The sequence below is a fragment of the Impatiens glandulifera genome, chromosome 7, assembly GCF_907164915.1.
Source record: "Impatiens glandulifera chromosome 7, dImpGla2.1, whole genome shotgun sequence".
In the NCBI taxonomy this organism is placed as follows: domain Eukaryota; kingdom Viridiplantae; phylum Streptophyta; class Magnoliopsida; order Ericales; family Balsaminaceae; genus Impatiens; species Impatiens glandulifera.
Window position 1 is genome coordinate 41,797,650 of NC_061868.1, and position 20,961 is coordinate 41,818,610.

General features: G+C 37.1%; 1 protein-coding gene and 2 pseudogenes across 1 annotated transcript; 1 reads left to right on the top strand and 2 right to left on the bottom strand.

The window, feature by feature from the left end:
- The first annotated feature begins 3,817 nt into the window (after positions 1–3,817).
- On the top strand, positions 3,818–6,091 carry LOC124944470 (annotated as a pseudogene).
- Positions 6,092–11,454: 5,363 nt separating this feature from the next.
- Positions 11,455–15,890, bottom strand: LOC124944471 (annotated as a pseudogene).
- Positions 15,891–16,081: 191 nt separating this feature from the next.
- Positions 16,082–20,493, bottom strand: LOC124909933 (tonoplast dicarboxylate transporter-like). The gene is given in 6 exon segments (XM_047450561.1): positions 16,082–16,699; positions 16,787–16,996; positions 16,999–17,412; positions 17,479–17,569; positions 17,571–17,931; positions 19,998–20,493. Coding segments are annotated over 6 exon segments (2,175 nt in total). The 3' UTR covers positions 16,082–16,096.
- Positions 20,494–20,961: the final 468 nt, after the last annotated feature.

Here is a 20,961-nt window from a genome sequence, read left to right on the forward strand (position 1 = left end):
GTATTTTCTCCTTACTAAGTACAATCTCTCATTTCTTAGCATGTATCAAGAGTTTGGTAATTTTTTTTACTCCAAATAAATTGACCCTTTGATTATACCCTATCATCCAAACTTTTCTTTATTCTCCTGATCCCTGCATTATTTTCTAAAAGCTTTTGGGCATCAATTGGGTCTTTGCTTCTTTCCTGCACTTTTTTGTTAATAACTTCTTCATCTATTTTGTTCATTTCCTTCTCTATAGTTTCTTTGACTCTTTTAAGAAAAAAGTCCTTCACTTCTTTGGCTTGTTGTTTTTCCTTTTACCCATATTCAAATAAGACTTCAAAATAAGAGATTAAAGTCAGAACAACAATTTTGAAACAACCTTATTCAAACCTTAGACGATTTCCCCCCGATGTGTCGAATGTGCCAGACGTACCTGTTGTGCCGAACATCACGAACGTGCCAAACGTACTGACGATCTTTAATCCGACAACGTTTTCCGTAATCGACTAATAAATCAACTAAATCGCGCGACCGAGCAACTATGCCGACCATGTCGATCGTGCTGATTGTGTCGAACTTGCTGACGATCTTGATTCTAACACGATTCTAGATGAATATGAGAATGTGCGCGTATTTGGGGAAGAAATTCAAGATTCCATCGTTAGGAAATTCTCACCGAAAATCTCCAGAGCTTTTACTCATGAGGGTTTTTTTTACTTGAAATTTTCAAAATTTCGTGTAAGACTCTGAATGCTAGTTTTTTATGTTGTTCATAGGTGAACATTTTTGTGTTTTTCATTATTGTTTATCAAAATCTTAATCCACGTTGTATTTTGTGTGTTTGGTGTCACTTTAGATAACTCATTTTTTATGGCATCGTTTGATTCAATGTTTAAACGTTAAGTTTGGATGTTTGTGTAATAAGCTTACGCAAAAAATTATAATCAAACATATTTTGCATTTAAACTCAATTTTCTCTCTATCTTATTACTCAACGTTTAACCTTATAATCTTAGCGTTTTTCTCTCTTATCACTTTTAAATGTTTTTTATTATTCTCTTGGACGTCTATATCAATTTATTTCTTTCCAATATTTTATTTATTCTCTCATTTATTTAATTTTTTTTAAATTATTTTATTCATTCTCTCTATTATATATTTTTAATATTTTATAAAATTATTATAATAAAAATATACATTTAAATATATTTTTATTTATTATTTAATATATACATTTTAATATATAATATAATTAAGTAAAATATAAAATTTAAATACACTTTGATTTTTTTTTAATTTATAATTATAATTTTAGAAATCAAACTGGCCTTAATTTATAATTATAATTTTAAAAATTAAATTATTCTTAATTAATTATCTAAAAATTCTGATTATAATTGAAATAAATTGAAAAATACATTATGATATGAAGAGGCGAGAGAGTCTAAAAATAATTGATAATTTGATAATTAAAAAATTGAGTCAAGACTGAGACAGAGAAGTGTGGATTTATATGATTATCTAAGAACATGTACATGCACAGTGAATCATCTAAATTTTTTTGAAAGAATTGAAAATAAAAATAGAAAGGTAACTGGAGACAAAAGGGTATTTTTAAATAAGAGAAAGAGGAGATTGAGAATTTTAAAATATTATTAAATATTATATATATATATATATTAAATATATTTAAAATTATATATTTATATTATTTATTTTAAAATATATTTTTTAATTTAAGTTTTTATTAATATTAAAAATTTATATTAACAAAAATTTATAAAAATTAATATAATTATTTTCAAATATACTATTTTTTAATTTAAATCATTTATTAATATTTAAAATTAAATTAATAAAAAATATATACAATAATAATTATTAAATAATATTATAAATATAAAAAATAAATAACATGAGCTTATAAACTAAGTTAATAATATTGCATAAACTAAAAAAATAAAATAGTTGCTCAAAATATGTTTCAAAATTTTGATCATCCATTATAGTGAGATTTATTCTTGTGCAGCTAAAAAAAGAATTACATAAAATAATAATATTCCTCAAAAGCAGAAAAAAAAAAACGAAGAAGAGCTGGTGAGGAATCGAAGTCTGTTTTATTTTGTAGAAAGAGCAAGAGACGAGGAGTTTGCATTTTCATCATAATGTGTTAAATTCCTATTTTTATTAAAATTTATAATTAATTACCCTTTACTTAATTTGGCTCTATTCTCACAAAAATTGAACCCAATAATATAAAGTTATTATTATTTAAAAAAATATTTAGATACATACAAAATTAATGGATAATAATTGTTTTTTGGGCCAGACTTAATCCTAATAAAATTCATATGTGGTCACAAAAAATAAATAAAAAATAAATTAAAATTGAATGAAATCAGATACACGGACTCTCTGAACAGATTCTCTTGATCTAACATCTTTTGAAATCTAAAATAAAGTGGCTAATTTTTAGTTATCATAATTTGAAGAATGTGGATCCATATTCTTTCAAATATTCCCACATTGTTTGCCATTCAATGTGTGTGAGACTTCACTACGTCTAAGTCAATGTAGGAGAATTAGTTTTGAGACTCCATTAGTCATATAGTACATAATAATATTCATCTTTATAATATTTTATTGATTTTGAAATATTTTTATATATTTATGTTTGGGAGTTCATGTAAATATTTATTTATTAAAATATACTCAAAATATTACGGGTATTTTGACAGCTATCATCAGCAAATTAAAGAGTCACACATGGAGCTTGTTTGAAGGGGCGAGTTTTTGGATTTTTGGCTTTTAATGTTTTTCTTTTTCAAAATTATTATTTTTTTTTTTATTAAAATTAAGAAAAAATTAGTTTTTAAAACTTTAAGATAATTCGTTGAGAGAATAAGTTAAATGTGGAAGAATTGTGAATTATAGAGAAAAATGATAAAGATGACTTAAAGAAAGGTAATAATTTTACTATTTAAATAAATAAAATTAATAAAATTGTTAATAAAATATTTAAATTTTAAAATAAAAATTAAATTTTATCCCAAATAACTCAACATCAAACAAATCCATATAAATATTTATATTATATAATAATTTTGTTTTATCTTATTTATTTTGATGTTTATCTGTTGCTGACTTGTCAAATCAGAGGAATAGTAGACAAATTATATACAAAAGCTAATTAATAATTATTCCTTTATTTTGTGTTTATCCAAACAAATATTCTTATATTTATTTTAGGAAAATAAATAAATATGTTTATTTCTCTCTCTCTCTATGCAAACCTTCTTAATTTCTTCAATTAATAAATAATGAATTCGCCCCCATTTGTTTTTCTCCATCTTCTTCTTCTTCTTCGTTAGCAATTAGCAGAGGGACGACATCGACGGCTACAAAGTAAATGTCTTTTGTTGCACCTGTTCATCTCTTTGTTAAATTTCTAGCACTGATTGTTTGTTTGTTTGTTTGTTACAATTCTTGTAGTATCCTTCTTCTTTCTTGTAACTGCTAGCTAGGTAGCTAGCTGTTTAATTTGTTAATCCTCCACGTTTGTGATTCCCGTGTTTCTTTTTTTTATACGCCCATCAACTTAAACGCTCGTCTCTATCTATCTATCTATCTGATCTTATCCTTTTTCATCATGCTTATTATGATGCTATTGTCGACTCAAATCTCAAAACTAGGTGTGATCAACAGTTGTAGTAATTAATTGTAATTGTTTTATGATCGTCCTCAATTGGGAAAACCCCCCGCCTTAATTTGTTGTTGTCTGCTTGCTTGATTTGCTTTGCTTTGCTTTGCTTGCTTTGCTTGATTGTACAGAAATAGTAGAAGAACAGTGAGTTAGTGAGTGAGTGAGGCAGAAAGAAAAGATTTATGGAGGGTGGGCCTCACAAAGCTGACAAGACAGAATTCACAGAATGTTGGCAAACAACATGGAGAAAACCTTACATAATGAGGCTTGCTCTCAGCAGGCATTGGAGGACTCCTCTTTGGTTATGACACAGGTTAAGACATTTATACTACAACAACAACAATCACAATTAATTTGGAATCTAAATTATTTAATTTGTATTATTAAAAACAGGTGTTATTTCTGGTGCCCTTCTTTATATTAGAGAGGATTTTAAGTCGGTTGATAAGAAGACGTGGTTACAGGCAAGTGTTTTTTTCTGTTTGTTGTGTTGTTGTTGTTGTGTAATGTATGTATGTATTAATTAATTAATTATTGAATGGTTGCATCATCCAGGAGACAATCGTCAGTATGGCTGTGGCCGGGGCTATAATAGGAGCTGCGATAGGGGTTGGCTAAATGATAAGTTGGGTCGGAAAATATCAATCCTCGTAGCAGACGCTCTTTTCTTTGTGGGAGCAATAGTAATGGCACTTTCTGTTGCCCCCTGGATGATAATAATAGGAAGGATCTTCGTGGGCTTAGGCGTAGGGATGGCCTCAATGACCTCACCTCTCTACATCTCCGAGGCTTCTCCTGCAAGAATCAGGGGCGCCCTCGTCAGCACCAATGGTTTGCTCATCACTGGAGGCCAACTTCTTTCTTACCTAGTTAATCTTGCATTCACAAAGGTAACTACTACTGTACTGTTGTTATAAGAATAATACTGTATCAGATATCTGTTGTTGCAAATAAATACTTAATAATAATAATAATAATAATCTTCTTGTTATCAGACCCGGGACATGGCGATGGATGCTTGGAGTTGCAGGGGTTCCAGCCTTAGTGCAATTTGTATTAATGTTGTCCCTTCCTGAATCTCCCAGATGGCTATATAGGCAGGTAGTAGGTCTCTCAGATTGTTTTTTGTTTGTTGGTGTTTGTTTTTTGTAAGAATAAAATATATATATCAATTATGATTTGCTATAATATGATCAGAACAAGGTAGATGAAGCCAGGGCCATCCTGGAGAAAATTTACTCCCCGCATGAAGTTGAAGAGGAGATGGAAGCTTTGCAGTCTTCTGTTGAAGCTGAGCAGGCTGATGAGAAAGCCATGGGGGGGCAAGGCTTGTTTTCCAAACTGAAAAGTGCCTGGACCAATCAAGTTGTTCGCAGGGGACTTTATGCCGGTATAACAGTCCAAGTGGCTCAGCAATTCGTGGGCATTAACACAGTGATGTACTACAGCCCCACCATAGTCCAGTTTGCAGGTTTTGCCTCAAAGCAGACGGCATTGGCGCTCTCTCTGGTCACCTCTGGCCTTAACGCGGTTGGCTCAATAGTTAGCATGGCTTTTGTGGACAGGTATGGGAGGAGGCGGTTGATGATCATTTCCATGTTTGGAATCATCATTTGCTTGGTCGCCTTGTCCACTGTCTTCTTTCAGGCGTCCCAACATGCCCCGCCTATTAGCATGGCGGAGTCCACCCACTTTGGAAGGAACTCCACATGCTCAAGCTATCTAAAGGCCGTTTCTTCTAATCCTGCAGCAAATTGGAACTGTATGAAATGCATAAGAGCCTCTTCTGGTTGTGCATTCTGTGCACAAGGAGAGAGCATATAACCCCGGTGCATGTTTGGATTGGGATGATGGGATGAAAGGCATGTGTCGCGGAGAGAAGCGGACATGGTACACGAGCGGGTGTCCGAGCAGATTTGGGATAGTTGCGGTTATCCTTCTGGGAGCGTACATCATATCTTACTCCCCAGGGATGGGAACGGTACCCTGGATTGTTAATTCTGAGATATACCCACTTAGGTACAGAGGGATTGGGGGAGGGATTGCAGCTGTGGCTAATTGGTGCTCCAATCTCATAGTGAGTGAGACCTTCCTCACACTCACGGAGGCTCTGGGCTCATCCGGGACATTCTTGCTTTTCGCGGGGTTCTCGGTCATAGGTCTGCTCGCAATATACTTTATTGTGCCTGAGACAAAAGGGCTGCCCTTTCAGGAGGTGGAGAAAATGTTGGAGAAAGGGTTTAGGCCGCCTGGCATGTTCTGGAGGAAGAAGAAGAAGAATAACAACAATAACATAGTAGTAGGAGGAGGAGATGTGAATCAATCATAGTTAGTTGGATTTTTCTTGTTTTTAATAATGTGTTTGTTTAGAACGATACGGAAAAGAAAGAATAATTACAAGTTGTAGTTTACAAGCAATAATATATCCCCCTTCTTCTTCTACTTCTTCTTTCAAGGCAGGGCAGGTAGACATCACTTTTAATCAATCTCTTTCTCAGTCTCAGGTTAAATAAATATTCTTCCAAAGATGTTGCAATACCTATGCATGTATGTATGTTCATCATGAGCTTCCACCGTGCATAAAATCCATAGCGACTCAGTTCACCCTCTGTTTTTTACAACATAACTAAATAAACTTAATGACTTGTTTTGCATTCGAATCAGTATTAAAACAAAGCACAAAGTTTATTCATTAGGCACTCACAAATTTATTGTAGGGAATTTCCCTCCTAATCAATCAAAGAACTTAAGAAATATACAGCAAGAAACCAATAAAACAACACAAGATTTGATATCGGAGTTCGACCCAAAAAAGATGGTCTACGTCTCCGTCGAGCTCTGTTACGAACTCGATTCCACTATCACAATTAAATGTTTCAGTTACACCTCGTTTCATATATATCAATCACACCTTTAAATCTCTTACACTTGTGTGAATTACTCATATATATATAAACAACTTGTCCTAACTAACTTAACAAACTTAACAAACTTAAGCCTTTGACACTTTAGTTAGTTGGGCCTATTAATTGGGCCTGACCCATCAACTCAATTTCAACAATCTCCACCTTGAGTTGAAGGGTCCTTCTCTTGTTCTAGTGAAATCGAATATGTTCATCACTTCATTGCTCGAATCCTTCATTGCACTAAATCTCTTGAACTCTAAGCAAATCCAAACAATGTCTGAATTTACTTAGAGGTAGTACCTTGGTTCCAACATCAGTCGGGTTATCTTCTGTTCCAACCTTGTTGATTGAAACCACCCCTTTGCTATCTTCTCTCGAATGAAATGGTGCTTGATATCCACGTGTTTTGTTCTGTCATGGAACACGGGATTCTTGCACAAGTGTAGTGCACTTTGGCTATCTGTGAACACCGTCGCAGGTCCTTCGAATACCTTCAGTTCTTGTAGCAGATCCTAAATCCACATTGCTTCCTTTACAGCTTCAGTTGCTGCGATATATTCGGCTTCTATTGTTGATAAGGCCACTACTGATTGCAACTGGCTCTTCCAACTGATACAGTTACCGTTCACTAAAAATAGAAAGCCGAAGTTGATTTCCTTGAGTCTTTATCTCCTGCATAGTCTGAGTCCACGTAACCAATTACACTAACATCTGCTCCACTTTTTTCTTGTAACATATCCCCACATTAATAGTCGAGGCTATGTATCTTAGTAACCACATCATTGCGAGCCAATGTTTACGGCCTGGACTCGCCATAAACCTGCTCAAGACACTAATCGCATGTGCCAAGTCTGGTCTAGTACAGACCATTGAGTACATCACAGACCCAACTGCACTTGAATGCGGAATCTTTTCCATGTAAGTCTGATCTGACCTGGTTTTTGCCGAGTTCACAGACGACATCAGATACTGATTCGTGATCGGCAACTTTGCTGGCTTGGCTCCTCGAATTTCGAACTTGTCAATCACCTTCTCGAGATACCCTTGCTGGCTGAGAGTCATTACACCATTCTTCCTGTCTCTCTTAATCCTTATCCCAAGAATCTTAGCAGCTTTGCCTAAGTCCTTCATATCGAACTCGGAACTTAGAACAATTTTCAACTTCTTCACACATGAAGTTTCTTTGCTGATCGGTAGCATATCATCTACATATAGCAGAAGATAATCAGCTTCAAGTATATTCTTCCCTCTAAAGTATAAACAAGTATCATAGCTACTCCTCATAAAGCCTTGTTGAGTAATAAACGCATCAAACCGTAATACCACTGCCTTGGTGATTGTTTGAGTCCATACAACGACTTCTAAGCAAACACACCATGTTCTTCTCTTGCTGAACTTTGAACCCTTCTGGCTGCTCCATGTAGATGGTTTCCTCTAAATTTCCATGAAGAAACGCAGTCTTAACATCCATTTGTTCTAACTCAAGATCGAACTGAGTTACCAGCGAGAGCATTATCCGAATGGTTTTGTACTTAACAACTGGTGAGCAGATCTCATTATAGTCCACTCCTTCCTTTAGAGAGAACCTTTTAGCAACTAATCTTGCTTTGTACTTGACCCCCTCCTGAATCGAAATACCTTCCTTGATCTTATAAATCCACCTACACTTGATTACAGATTGTTTGACAGGCCTTGAAACAATCTCCCAAGTTGAATTCTTATAAAGTGAATTCATTTCTTCCTTCATAGCTTCCATCCACTTAGCCCTTTTTGAAATCTTCCGGCTCAGTTTTGTCTAACTCAACTGCTATCATAAACGCATATGCCAACATATCGGTATAAGCTGAGAACCCATACCTCTGGATGAGTTTTGGTTGCCTCCTTTCCCTGTCCCTTGCGAGTTGATAACTAGCTTCCGACTGAGCTGTAATTTCCTCGTCTTGTGCCACAACAGGTTCAACATTTGTACCAGTAAATTCCTCCTGATTATCAGCAACCATTTCAGTGTTTTGATCTGAAATCAATTGCTCCACCTGACCATGATCCCCTGCATTACTCTCCACTTGACCAGTCCCCTGCTCGCTTTTACCCAAGTCACCTTGATTAGATTGATTCTGAGAGAGACACACAAACTCCTCTTCATTGAATACTACGTCCCTGCTGTTTATGGTTTTAAAACCACCAGACTGTTTTAACCACAGCCTATAACCTTTCACTCCTTGAGGATACCCAAGAAACACACACTTCACACTTCTTGGCTCTAACTTGCCTTCTTTTTGATGAGCGAAGGCTGTACATCCAAATGGTCTAAGATGAGACAAATCTGGAGGTTTACCTGTCCACATTTCTTCAGGAGTTTTGAACTCAATTGCTGTCGACGGACATCGATTCACCAAATATGCTGCTGTCATTACAGCTTCTCCCCAGAAAGACTTGGACAAACCTGCCCCGAAAAGCATGCATCGAGACTTATCTAACAAAGTCCGATTCATTCGCTCAGCAACGCCGTTTTGCTGGGGTGTGGATCGAACTGTTCTATGTCTTTGAACCCCTAGCTCACGACAATGACTATCAAACACTTCGTTGCAAAACTCTAACCCATTATCTGTTCTTAGGATCTTTAATTTTCTACCTGTCAGATTCTCAACCAAAGTCTGCCATGTTTTGAACTTCTCAAAAGCATCACTTTTGTGTTTCAATAGATAAACCCACTTTACGAGAATAATCATCTACGATTGACAAGAAATACGAGTTACCTCCATGCGTCGATGTTTTCTCAGGACCCCATAAGTCTGAATGGACATACTCCAACACGCCCTTGGACTTATGAACCCCGGTCTTAAATTTCTGCCGATGCTGCTTGCCTAACACGCAATGCTCGCAAAAGTTTAGACCCTTGACTCTATCTGAGCCTAATATATTCTTGTCGCTGAGAATCTGCAAACCCTTCTCACTGATGTGACCGAGCCTCCGATGCCATATCGTGGCCTTCTTGTCTTCATCTGAAACTACAAGTGCAGACTGTCTCGACACAGTTTCACCAATCAGCTGATACAAACCTTCGTTTGATACCTTGCATCATTAACCTGTTTTCCTTCATTATCATCTTCCCCGACACTATCTGATTTGTGTATCCCAAGTCATCAAGAATCCCGAGAAAGACGAGGTTTCGTGACAGCTGAGGCACAAACCTGACTTGTTTCAGAACCCTTACAACACCATCGAACATTTTTATGCTAAGATCTCCAATACCTTCTACTTGACATGCATTGCTATTTCCCATCAGCACTTTGCAATCACTCAGTTTCTGGAAATTAGAGATCCAATCTTTTCTGTACGTCATGTGGAAAGTACAACCGGAATCAAGAACCCAGTCCCTCCTAGTATCTTCCATTGACGCCATTAAGACCTCTCCACTATCATAGCCATCACCATAATTCGCTGATTCTTTAGTCTCCACTTGCTTTTTCTTGTTATCTTTTAGCCAGCTATAGCAGTGTTTTCGAATATGGCCAACCTTTCCACAATGATAGCATTTTCTTGTTTCCGTAGATTCCGATTGTGATGTTTTGCTTTTCTTGTCTTTCGATTTGTTATTGGTGCGAGGTTGCCCTTTGAAGAAGTTTTTCCTTTGGCCATATAATTCTCACCATTCGAACTCGCTTTCTTTTCTGTTCTTAATTCCAGCTCTCTCGACTTCAATGCCGAAATCACCTCTTCAAGAGTGATACTTGTTCGTCCATATTTGATGCATTACGGACTTCTTTGTAGGATTCGGGAAGAGAGTTGAGGATTTATTGCCTGGTTTTCATTGCTCATTGCTTCGTTCTCGCCTGAGTTTGCCAACTCGATATTGAGTTTCAAGAACTCATCAAGATTTTGAGTAAGAGTCTTTTCTTGCATCATCTTGTAACTGAACAGCCTTTCCTTCAAGTAAATCTTGTTAATCAAAGATTTGGATTGGAACAGCTCGTCTAGGCGCCTCCACATCGATGCCGGAGTCTTCTCATTGTCTATCAACCGAATTACAGAATCTGAGAGATGGAAAATGATTGTACCAATCGCTGTCTCTGTCATCTCGATCTTTTGATCTTTATTCATCTCCATTGGCCACGAGACTGGTTCTTCTAGAGTTCGCAGAAGATGCTGCTGTGCCAAGAGAGCCCTGATTTTCCGCTGCCAAATGCGAAAATCTCCATTGCCATCGAACTTGTCAATGTCAGTCTTCATGCTTGAGATGGACTGCCACTGGAATTCCCAAGGTGCCGTTTTCTGTGTTGATCTCTTTCTTGTATAATATTGAACCTTGTCCACTTTGTCTTTCTGCGCCTGAGCCGGAATCTTCCTTATCCGTATCACTAGCCAGCATTAAAGACCTTTCCAAGATTCTTCAAGATTCTTCAAGATTGATTCTAATCTTGCCCAAACCGAGCTCTGATACCACTGTAGGGAATTTCCCTCCTAATCAATCAAAGAACTTAAGAAATATCAGCAAGAAACCAATAAAACAACACAAGATTTGATATCGGAGTTCGACCCAAAAAAGATGGTCTACGTCTCCGTCGAGCTCTGTTACGAACTCGATTCCACTATCACAATTAAACGTTTCAGTTACACCTCGTTCTCATATATATCAATCACACCTTTTAAATCTCTTACACTCTTGTGTGAATTACTCATATATATATAAACAACTTGTCCTAACTAACTTAACAAACTTAACAAACTTAAGCCTTTGACACTTTAGTTAGTTGGGCCTATTAAATTTGGGCCTGACCCATCACTCAATTTCAACATTTATATATCAGCTATGAGGAGAGGAAACAATAAAAGAGTAAGGAAAGCATAACAGAACACCCCCAACAACTATTCTTAAAACAAATCAACAGTGATCATGAAGATGAAGATGATGATGTCTACTACCTGCTAGTACTAGTGTATATACTCTTCTTGCATTTTACTCAACGTAGATTTAACTAACTACATATATCATAATAAACAATTCAAGCAAGCAAGCAGCAGCCATACATGATATGATCAGTCCAAAGTTCAAAGTTCAAGCCTCCAGCCCCGCTATTTCCTTCACAACTTGAGCTTTATCTGCCTCAAACTGTTCATCTTCTGTGCTCAAAACAGCATTAAACAGAGTAATCTCCTTGAAAATCCCTTTCCATTACATATACACACCAATCTATATATTCCATACAAGTCCAAATTAATTTACCTTTATCTGTCTTCAAGTCTGCAAACAGCCTGAGAAGTTTATTTCTATTTGCCACCAGAATCCCCACTATCTCAGCTGGCTTATGTTGATTAGCCACAAACAACTGTCCATTTCATTATATACCAATCAGTTTCTGTCAGTGAGTGACATCCATCCATCCATGCCTCTATACTAACTACATACACTAATGAAAACCATACCCTTAAAGACATGAAATGCTTCTATCTGAATGCTTTTACTCGACTCCTACAGAAAATAATAATTAATAATGCATCAGTACTCAACAACAAACAGCACATAATATCCCCTCTCCAATCCTTTTTAGAGGTTATTCATCTTCTTTATTTTTATGATCCAAACATTTTCTTTTCTTGTTTTGCCACTCAAATTGAAAGTGCATCATAAAGAATAAGAAGAGGCCAGATGGATACACATACCCTAAGAAGATTCATAAGAATCCTTAAATTGTCCTTCGAACTCACATATCGCGTCATCACACCAGAATTCGAGCGATCCAACATCATGTCTCCTAAAAGCTGACGAAACAACAACAAAAATGTTTTAGGAGAACAGCTACCAAAACAGATGATGGAGAACAGTTTGAGATCTCTAACTAGTATAAAAGAATATATTTCACAGACACCCTTTATTAAAGCCAAGGAAAACAGGGGGAGGGGTGAATATTCCAAACCTTGATAGCTAGTCTTCTGGTATATAGTTAGAAGATTCAAGCAGCTTCGAATTATATTCTGCAAAAAACTTTAACAGAAGAACAGTAACTGAGAAATTCATCAAAAAGATTGAGGAAAATTCAGAAAGGGCTAGAAAATCACAGGCGGAAAGGGAAGCATATAAAATTCATAGAGACGTTAACTACACCTAGAAAAAAATTGGTAGACAGGCCTACAGGGAAGTTGATACTGACTCTTCCGGTTCACCGAAGTTTTGAGGTGTTTTGTGTGATGGTTTTGTTTTTATTTCTTTTGCGATCACAAGGGTTGGTAATCTTCTGTCTTTTGTCATTTTGAGATGTAACCGAAAAAGTTATGACAATTTATTGGCATAACTTGTGTTGTATCGTTCTTGTTCTTTTCCCAGCCTTCATGGTAACATGGATAAATGAGGAGTCACTTTTCAAAAACAAATCTGAGAAATTCAGATCCTAGCCAAGTAGATGCCAAATTAATGCAACACTGGTGCTGAAATTTATTATATTTTTATTATGGCAAATAATCACTGGTGTGTGCCTTACTTGATTGGAAATTTGAATTAAATGCACATTTAACAAGAGTGAACAAAAGATTTAGCTTCAGCATGACTAACATCCTTTGTATAACAAAGTTAACCAGATATATATTATTATTGATTACCCTAATCAAACCAACCATTCATTCATTGAGGAGAAGGAAGTCCATCATAAAAGGGAAGAGATTATAAAGAAACAAGCAGACCAACATTTTCAGTTACTACTTCAGACTACCATTTACATACTTCCGTGCTTACCCTCCTCCTCCTGCTTCAATTAAACACTAACACAACCTTGATGGATGATCAAAACTACGAAAACGTGCAGTGCAGGCAACATAGAATGTTAGGCCAACAGAACCCAAGTGAAGAAAAAAAACAAATTGCAAACAGGCAACATAGAATGGATTAAAACAACTATATAAATTTACTTACCCAATCATAGTTCTTGGAAAGGAATTCTGCTACAGTTGCTTTATGCCTAGTTAGAAGTTCCTACAATGAAGAATTTAAAAATATTTTAGCAAAAGAGAAAGGAAAAAAGGATCAGCAGCAGATTGCATTCTCTCTCAGTGATGGTTTACTAGTCAGTTACAGTTAGGTGGGAGGAGAAGTTGAAAAAGTGTCAACACTTGAATACTGTGAAAAGTACCTAACTGGAACAATACTGAACCTCCTTTGTATATTGTGATTTGTTCATATAAACAGACAATAAACCGATCAAAATTTGAAAATTCTTAAATTGCATAGTTGACAACGAGTGTAAAGGTGTTCGTCAGACTAACTATGAACAAAAACACAATAACATCCCTTTCATATTGTGATTTGTTCAAATAAACAGTAAAACTATGCCCTGACCTTGAAAGTCGCAGCAGCATCACCAGCAACGTCGAAATTTGGGAGCTGTATATAATCAAATAATTTCATCATATGCTCCGACTCCAACATGTATCTACAAGAAGAAATAAGGATCATTTGCAACAGCCAATATGAGATATGATCATGCCACAATAAATTCAACTGTCAACTAAGAGAATCTTATCGTAAAAACACAACAATAAAGGGAGGAAGAATGTCCTTTTGACTCACTTTGCAACACTTTGGTGGCGTATGCATTCCCTCAGCATTGCACCATAATGTAGGACCATATCCGCGTCTTCATAACTGAAATAAACAAAATAATCTTAAATAAATTAGAAACACACAAGGGTAAAAAGGATAGAGAAGTCACACCCCACTTATATGCTACAACTTTCAATCAAACTACTCTGGGATGTTATCCACAGCAAGTAAAGCTCAAATTTCTTGATTAAGAATGTCTTGAAACAGATGTGAGATATTTTTTTTCTTCAGCAAGTAATCCAAAAAAAGGATTATTATTGTTGGAAAAATAATGCCATAGCAAGGACACCAGAAACTAGCGAACTTCTTATGCAGCTACTACTTACCTTTTATCAGGATGTCCATCAGATTTAAGTTAGCCTCCAAGTAATCGCAAGCAATTAGCCTTGAATTCACTTGTTGCCTTTGCAAATTTGCTACCACTTGAGTAGCATCTTTACGGGTCTCAAAGATGACGATTGAGGATAAAATACTATGAACCAAACATTGGAGAGATCAAAAGCAAGTAATGGATGGATGAAAGAAAATTGGCGTGCTAACTAACTACTAAGGGAAGGAAGGAAACAATTTCTGTCTAACCTCCCAAATAAGATTTGGAAGGGAGACAATAATTAGGCGTAGTGTATCTTCTCTAAAGAACTCCCGTGTTACTTGCGCACAAGCTTCAGAGACAGGCTCAGCTTCACTATCCCCATAAAGAATTGATTTGAGCTCACGGATAGTTTTGGACAGCTCCAACAACTGCATTTACAGTAAGAGGTTACTTACACCACGTACAGAGAAGAGAAAACAGCTAACGGTGTTTGTGATTAAAATGACGTTAGTCAGGAGAAGATAACAGTCAGATAAAAACAGCATACCTCTTACTTGTTATGGAAGAAGATCTTTTGGAAATCAATCTACAGTATTATGCATCAGCAGTAGTAACTAGTAAGTAAGTAAGAAAGACATCCGTCCTAAAAAAAAAAATAACTAAATATGTGTTGTGGGTTTGACTCATCATTCATTAGGACTCAAAGCCTACTACTAAGATTCTCTTTATACAATTAAGATAACGAACGTAATCCAAAGCAGGCACATTTAGAAGCAGCAACTGAAGTAAAACAAACAATATCATGATGGATGATTCCAGAAGGCAGGAAGTAATGAGGAGCATTATCCTAAGATCTTAGCAGAAGAAGAGAGATTAGAGTAGTAACCTTCTCTTCACGTTTCGCTTCGCGAGTATCAGAGTTACGTTCGACAACAGAGATGAGGAGTTCGCGGGTCTGACGGACGAGGTCAGCCGGCGTCTTGGGTTTGGCCTTGAAGAGACTCTTCATCTTCGGTCTCTCCCTTCTCCTCCGGCGACGGACGGTAGCCTCTGAACCGCCAGAGAAATGTGTTTGGAAGAAGAGAGACAGGGTCCTATTTTTCCGCCTCTTGTGAATCCCTGCCTGCCTGCCTGCGGTCGTCGTCACGAAAAGGTTACAATTGTCTTGTCCTTTGTGAAAAAAAGGCTGAAATCTGAATCGAGGAATGGTGGTGGTTCCCCAAATCTGAGGTAACTTTGTTTGTGTAGTAAGTAGATCAGATAAGGGGGTCAATTTTTAATGGGTTGCAGATCTTGCTCTCTTTCTTTCTTCTTTCTTCTTTCTATAAAAGATAAATTTCTTGCTTTTTCTTGGATTCACCAGTTGAAAAGACTCAGTCCCATCTCATCTCATCCCCAAAAAAACATGAAATATATAATATGTTTTTTTTCTTTAAATAATTGATCCTTTATTATTATTATAAAAAATAAATATATATGGAATATGTTGTGAAATCATCATCATCAGTACAAGGTGGGGGTGTCTTAGCTTAGGAGGAGGAGGAGGAGGGAGGGGTGGGGGTTGGAACATTAATAGTTGTTGTTGGTTCGAAAGACGGTTACTCCAAGAGTTGTTGTTGTTGTTGTTGGTTGATGGTTGTGGTTCGAAAGACGGCTACTCCAAGAGTTGGCATGAGAAGAGAAAGAGCAGCAGTCCCAGCAAGCTTGAGGGGGAGGCCAGTTTTGAGCATGTCCGTAAGATGTATGTGGCCGGTGGTGAAGCCAACGATGTTTGAGGGCGTTCCGGTGGGAAGAAGGTAAGAAAACTGAGCACCAATGGCTCCCGGGACCATCAGCAACAGAGGATGCACTTTCATGGTCTCCGCTATTTGGATCAGAACCGGCACAACAAGGGTCGTCGTCGAGTTGTTTGAGGTGAACTCTGTTATTACACCGCTTATCATGCAAACGATCGGCGCTATCCCCCAATACGGAACCCTTTCTAGGAAACCCAGGGACTTGGACAGCTCGTTCGCCAGACCACTCTCCCTAAAACCATCAGCAATCGCGAATCCTGCACCGAGCAGCAACACGATGTTCCAAGGCAGCTTCTTGCATTTCTTCCAGTCCATTTTTCTCACCACCACCACCACCACCACCGAGGAGGAGGAGGAAGAGTGCTTCTTGTTTGGGATGATGAACAAAATTGTAGCCATCATAACCTATATATATATATATATTATACAATCCAATGAGATTTCAATACAATCCAATCCAATCCAATCATAATAAATGAATGAATTAATTACACTGGCAGTTCCGTCGCCTGCCCGTCCATTAAAGAGAGCACCCCACCCTGGAACGTCATCTGTAATGCTCCTCGTCATCCATAACACAATCAAAATCGAAAATGTGGCCAAAATGGTCTTCTCGGCGAAAGTAATTGGCCCTAACATTTGAAGTTCAGTCTTTAAGTGGGATTTGTCGAGATAGGCGGAAAGGGAGGAGGATGAAGATGAGAAGAAGAACAGTAGAAGAGACAGAGGATGGCCCACAAGGCCAGAAATACGATTAGTGCCAAAGGGAAGCCGAAGAAGAACCATGTGCTGAAGCTGATAGAGTCTTCCTCCGGAAAGTAACTCTTCCACATTCCCACCAATATAAGGTTGACACCTGTCCCGGTCAGGGTGCTCATTCCTCCTACCGCCGCAGAATATATGACTCCGAGTACCACCGCCTTGCAGAACTTCCGAGCCACCGCGTCCCCCTCCCTCACCCCCGCCGGGATACGCTGCAGGATCCCCGTCGCTACTGGCATCATCATCACCGCCGCTGCCACGTTGTGCATCCACATGCTCACAAACGCCGTTGTCCCACATATTCCCAGCAGAAGCAATCGCGGATTCAGGGGTTCCCCGCAAAATAATAGGGTTACCTGCAATATCCATCCATCATGCATATAATTATTATAATTCATTCATATATTCAATTACATACATACATTTAAGGCCAATCTTCGGTGTATGTTGTAATGTTCGACGGCAAGGGCGAGAATAAAGCTCCCGAGAACGAGGGAAATGACATCATCCATAGGAATGAGCAACTTGGTCGGCGGTGGCTATCCCGAACAAGGGAAAGAGGAAGAGCGGAGCCATGGAGGTTATAGGCATGGGAACGGCCTCCGTGAGCCACCAAGTGAAAATCCATGCCAGAACCCCCAGCATATTCCGGCTACTACTCCCATGCCCGACCGGGACAAACAGGCATATCAACCCGCACAACAAGGGCCCTAACAGGATGAACAGGGTGTTCAGACTCACAATATTTGAATTATTATTATTATTTACCACTTTGTTCAAGCTCCTGCTGCTGCTACTGCTATCCTCATGCTCATGGACTACTTCCACCGCCACCGCACCACCGGGAGGTGGAGGAGGAGAGGCGCGTTCACATCCTTATTATTATTATTCACATCCTCATTATTGCACCTCATATTCTAACAGAACAGAGAGAAGAATATTTCCTTTTGAATTGGGATTCTTATTTTTGGAGCTTACTCATTATTATATATTAATATAGAGCAAGACATGACCGGTAGCACTAGTCTCTTAATTTGGTAATGTGTCAATTTAAGTTTGAAAGTTTGGGTGAAATTTAAAAACAAATTATTAAGAAGAAGAAGAAGAAATTAAGCTAAAGTGAGCTGTATAATGTATTATTGCTGGATGATTATGATCATTATCTATCTATCCATCCATCCATCGATAAATGTGGATTGATGAGCAACATGCATGGGTCCCACTCCACGTTAACATGCCAACTCGATGATAATTTTTCTTATCTTTTTTTACAAGACAACCACATTTTAACTAATATTTTAATTATACTCGATCCATCATCATACACCACCGCATATACCCACATATATTATATATATATATATATATATATATAATATATATATATATATATATATATATATATATATATATATAATATATTATATTTCTTTTCAAAAGAAAATGAAATGACACATATATAATGTGACAAACAAAATTCACAGCTTTGCCACACATACTATAATGTCATGAATGCTAATTAATTGAATAAGAGTTTAATTATGCGCTATTTAGAATTTTAAATTCTAATAAGATTGAGAAATTATCATCTCGTACATGTCTCTATTTTTTGGGTTAAGATAAACGCGTGTAACATAAATTTTTGAGACGCTCGTATTCAATATTTTTTTCCTGAAAACTATTATATTATTTCTTTCCAATTGAAGCTTGGAACGGAAAGAAGCCAGATGTATCTCACTTGTGAATTTTTGGGAGTATTGCCTAAAAGCATGTGTCGTAGCAAAAGAGAACCAAACTTGATGATAGAAGCGAGAAGTTTGTGTTCATCGGCTATGACATAAAATAAAAAGGGTGCAAGCTCTACAATCCTATCAACGGAAAGATTGTTGTGAGTCGTGATGTGAAGATTGATGAAGAAGCTTCTTGAAATTGGGAAGTTAATTAAGATTCGTCAATGAATTCTTCCATTCTTCGATGAGGATAAACAAAGAGAAGAAACATGACAGTCCATAGTTCCAACGAAAACACCGAATACATTTTCTAGTATATCTTCATCAAGTGAAAGCCCTAATGAAGGATCATGAAGGATGAGAACCATCCAAGAAATTTACACGAGAATACATAGGTAATGAATGATGCCTCTATGTTCTTTCTTTTAGCCGAAACAGTGCGTTTGAGTTTTGAAGAAGCTAGTAAGGAGAAGAAATGGAGACAATTCACTTCAGACTAATCTAAAGGAGTTAGACTACACGTCTAACTTCCTTAGTTAGACTGCACGTCTAACTATATATCCCTTCAGACTAATCTGAAGGAGTTAGACTACACGTCTAACTTTACTAATTAGACTGCGTCTAACTTCTCTAGTTAGACTGCACGTCTAACTCCGCTAGTTAGACTACACGTCTAACTCCGCTAGTTAGACTACACGTCTAACTCCGCTAGTTAGACTGCACGTCTAACTCCGTGCATTAATGTCAAATCGGTCTAATGAACCTCATTAAGACCAAGTCTAATATAACATGTTTTTGATACACCTGCACCAAAAGCAATTAGACACATATATTGAGTTTTATACATTTATCATCAAAATTTCAATATTCAAACTACTTTGACACTTAGTCAAAATAATTTGACCAAACAATTTCCCTTTTGATGATGATGTTAAAACATTTGCATAGATAACAAATTAATCATTCATCATAGTAGATAAGAAGTAAAACTTGTTCATCCATATAAAACTTGTCAAAAGTTACAAACAAGTTCATAATTAATACCATTAACAGAAAAACAGGGAATGTTTTTCAAGAAGAGTACGAGATAACAAAAATTCATATCCTCCCCCTTTTCTCTTTCTCTCTTCCCCCTTTTTAACATCATTAGAAAGACGAATATACAACTTAAGAAGTCTCTAAGACTGCGGTTAGAGCGGAGTTGTAGACACCTCTGTTCCTTTTCTTCGATTTAAGCCTTTGTACCCTAAGGACATAGTCAACAACCTTCTGGATGTTCAGGGTTTTGAGAGGAAGAATGATACCCATTACCAGAATCATCGAGAAGACAGCAAAGAAATGCACCAAGAGGACCATCAAAACCGAAGATCGTCTTCTTGGCATAGAGCATTCTAACCAGGTTCCCGAAGAGGACTTTCTTCCAATTGATGGCAACACCTTTGTGATGGCCACCATCATCTCAAAAACTTTTGAGCAATACGTGTATGAGGAATCCTTTGCAAGGAGGGATTTGGAGATGATGTCGTTGAGTAACGCAAACTCAACTTTCAAGAAGCTATTCCCGTGATTATTCACTGGAAGGTTCACGTATGAAAAGACATTCAACATCTCCGACCGGATTTCAGGAGGGGATGGAGGAAACTCATGGATCCCTACGGTTGGGAGAAGGAAGAACAAGCCAAATGTATCTTCATCAAAGCAAATCATTCTACCGAGAACAATCCCGCAGACTATTTCATTATAAAACTTGGTTGTTTCAAAGAACTCACGAATGATCTGTTCGTGATAGATGTAGTGGGGGGCGAAGAAACTTCTTTAACCCAGAGGCTTCTAATGATTCAAACATTTGAACCATTCCACGAATTGAAGTAGAATACACAGATTGAAAATCTATTTGCAGAGATTTTGGAGAGAAGGAAGTCATTTTGACGATTTGAATTCTAGAAAGAGAGAGATACGGATTTGGGAGTACTCAGCCATTTGAGAAGTTCCCCTCATTAATATCAAGAACCTAACGTGTAGTTAATATCTAATGTATATCAACTGTCAAAGAGTCATAGACCTATTCCCAAGAAACACAACTGTTAATATCTGACGAATGCATTAATATAGACGTAAGAATGGAAATAATATCAGAAATGTTAGTCATTCTTGACAAATTGAGAGACACTTGTC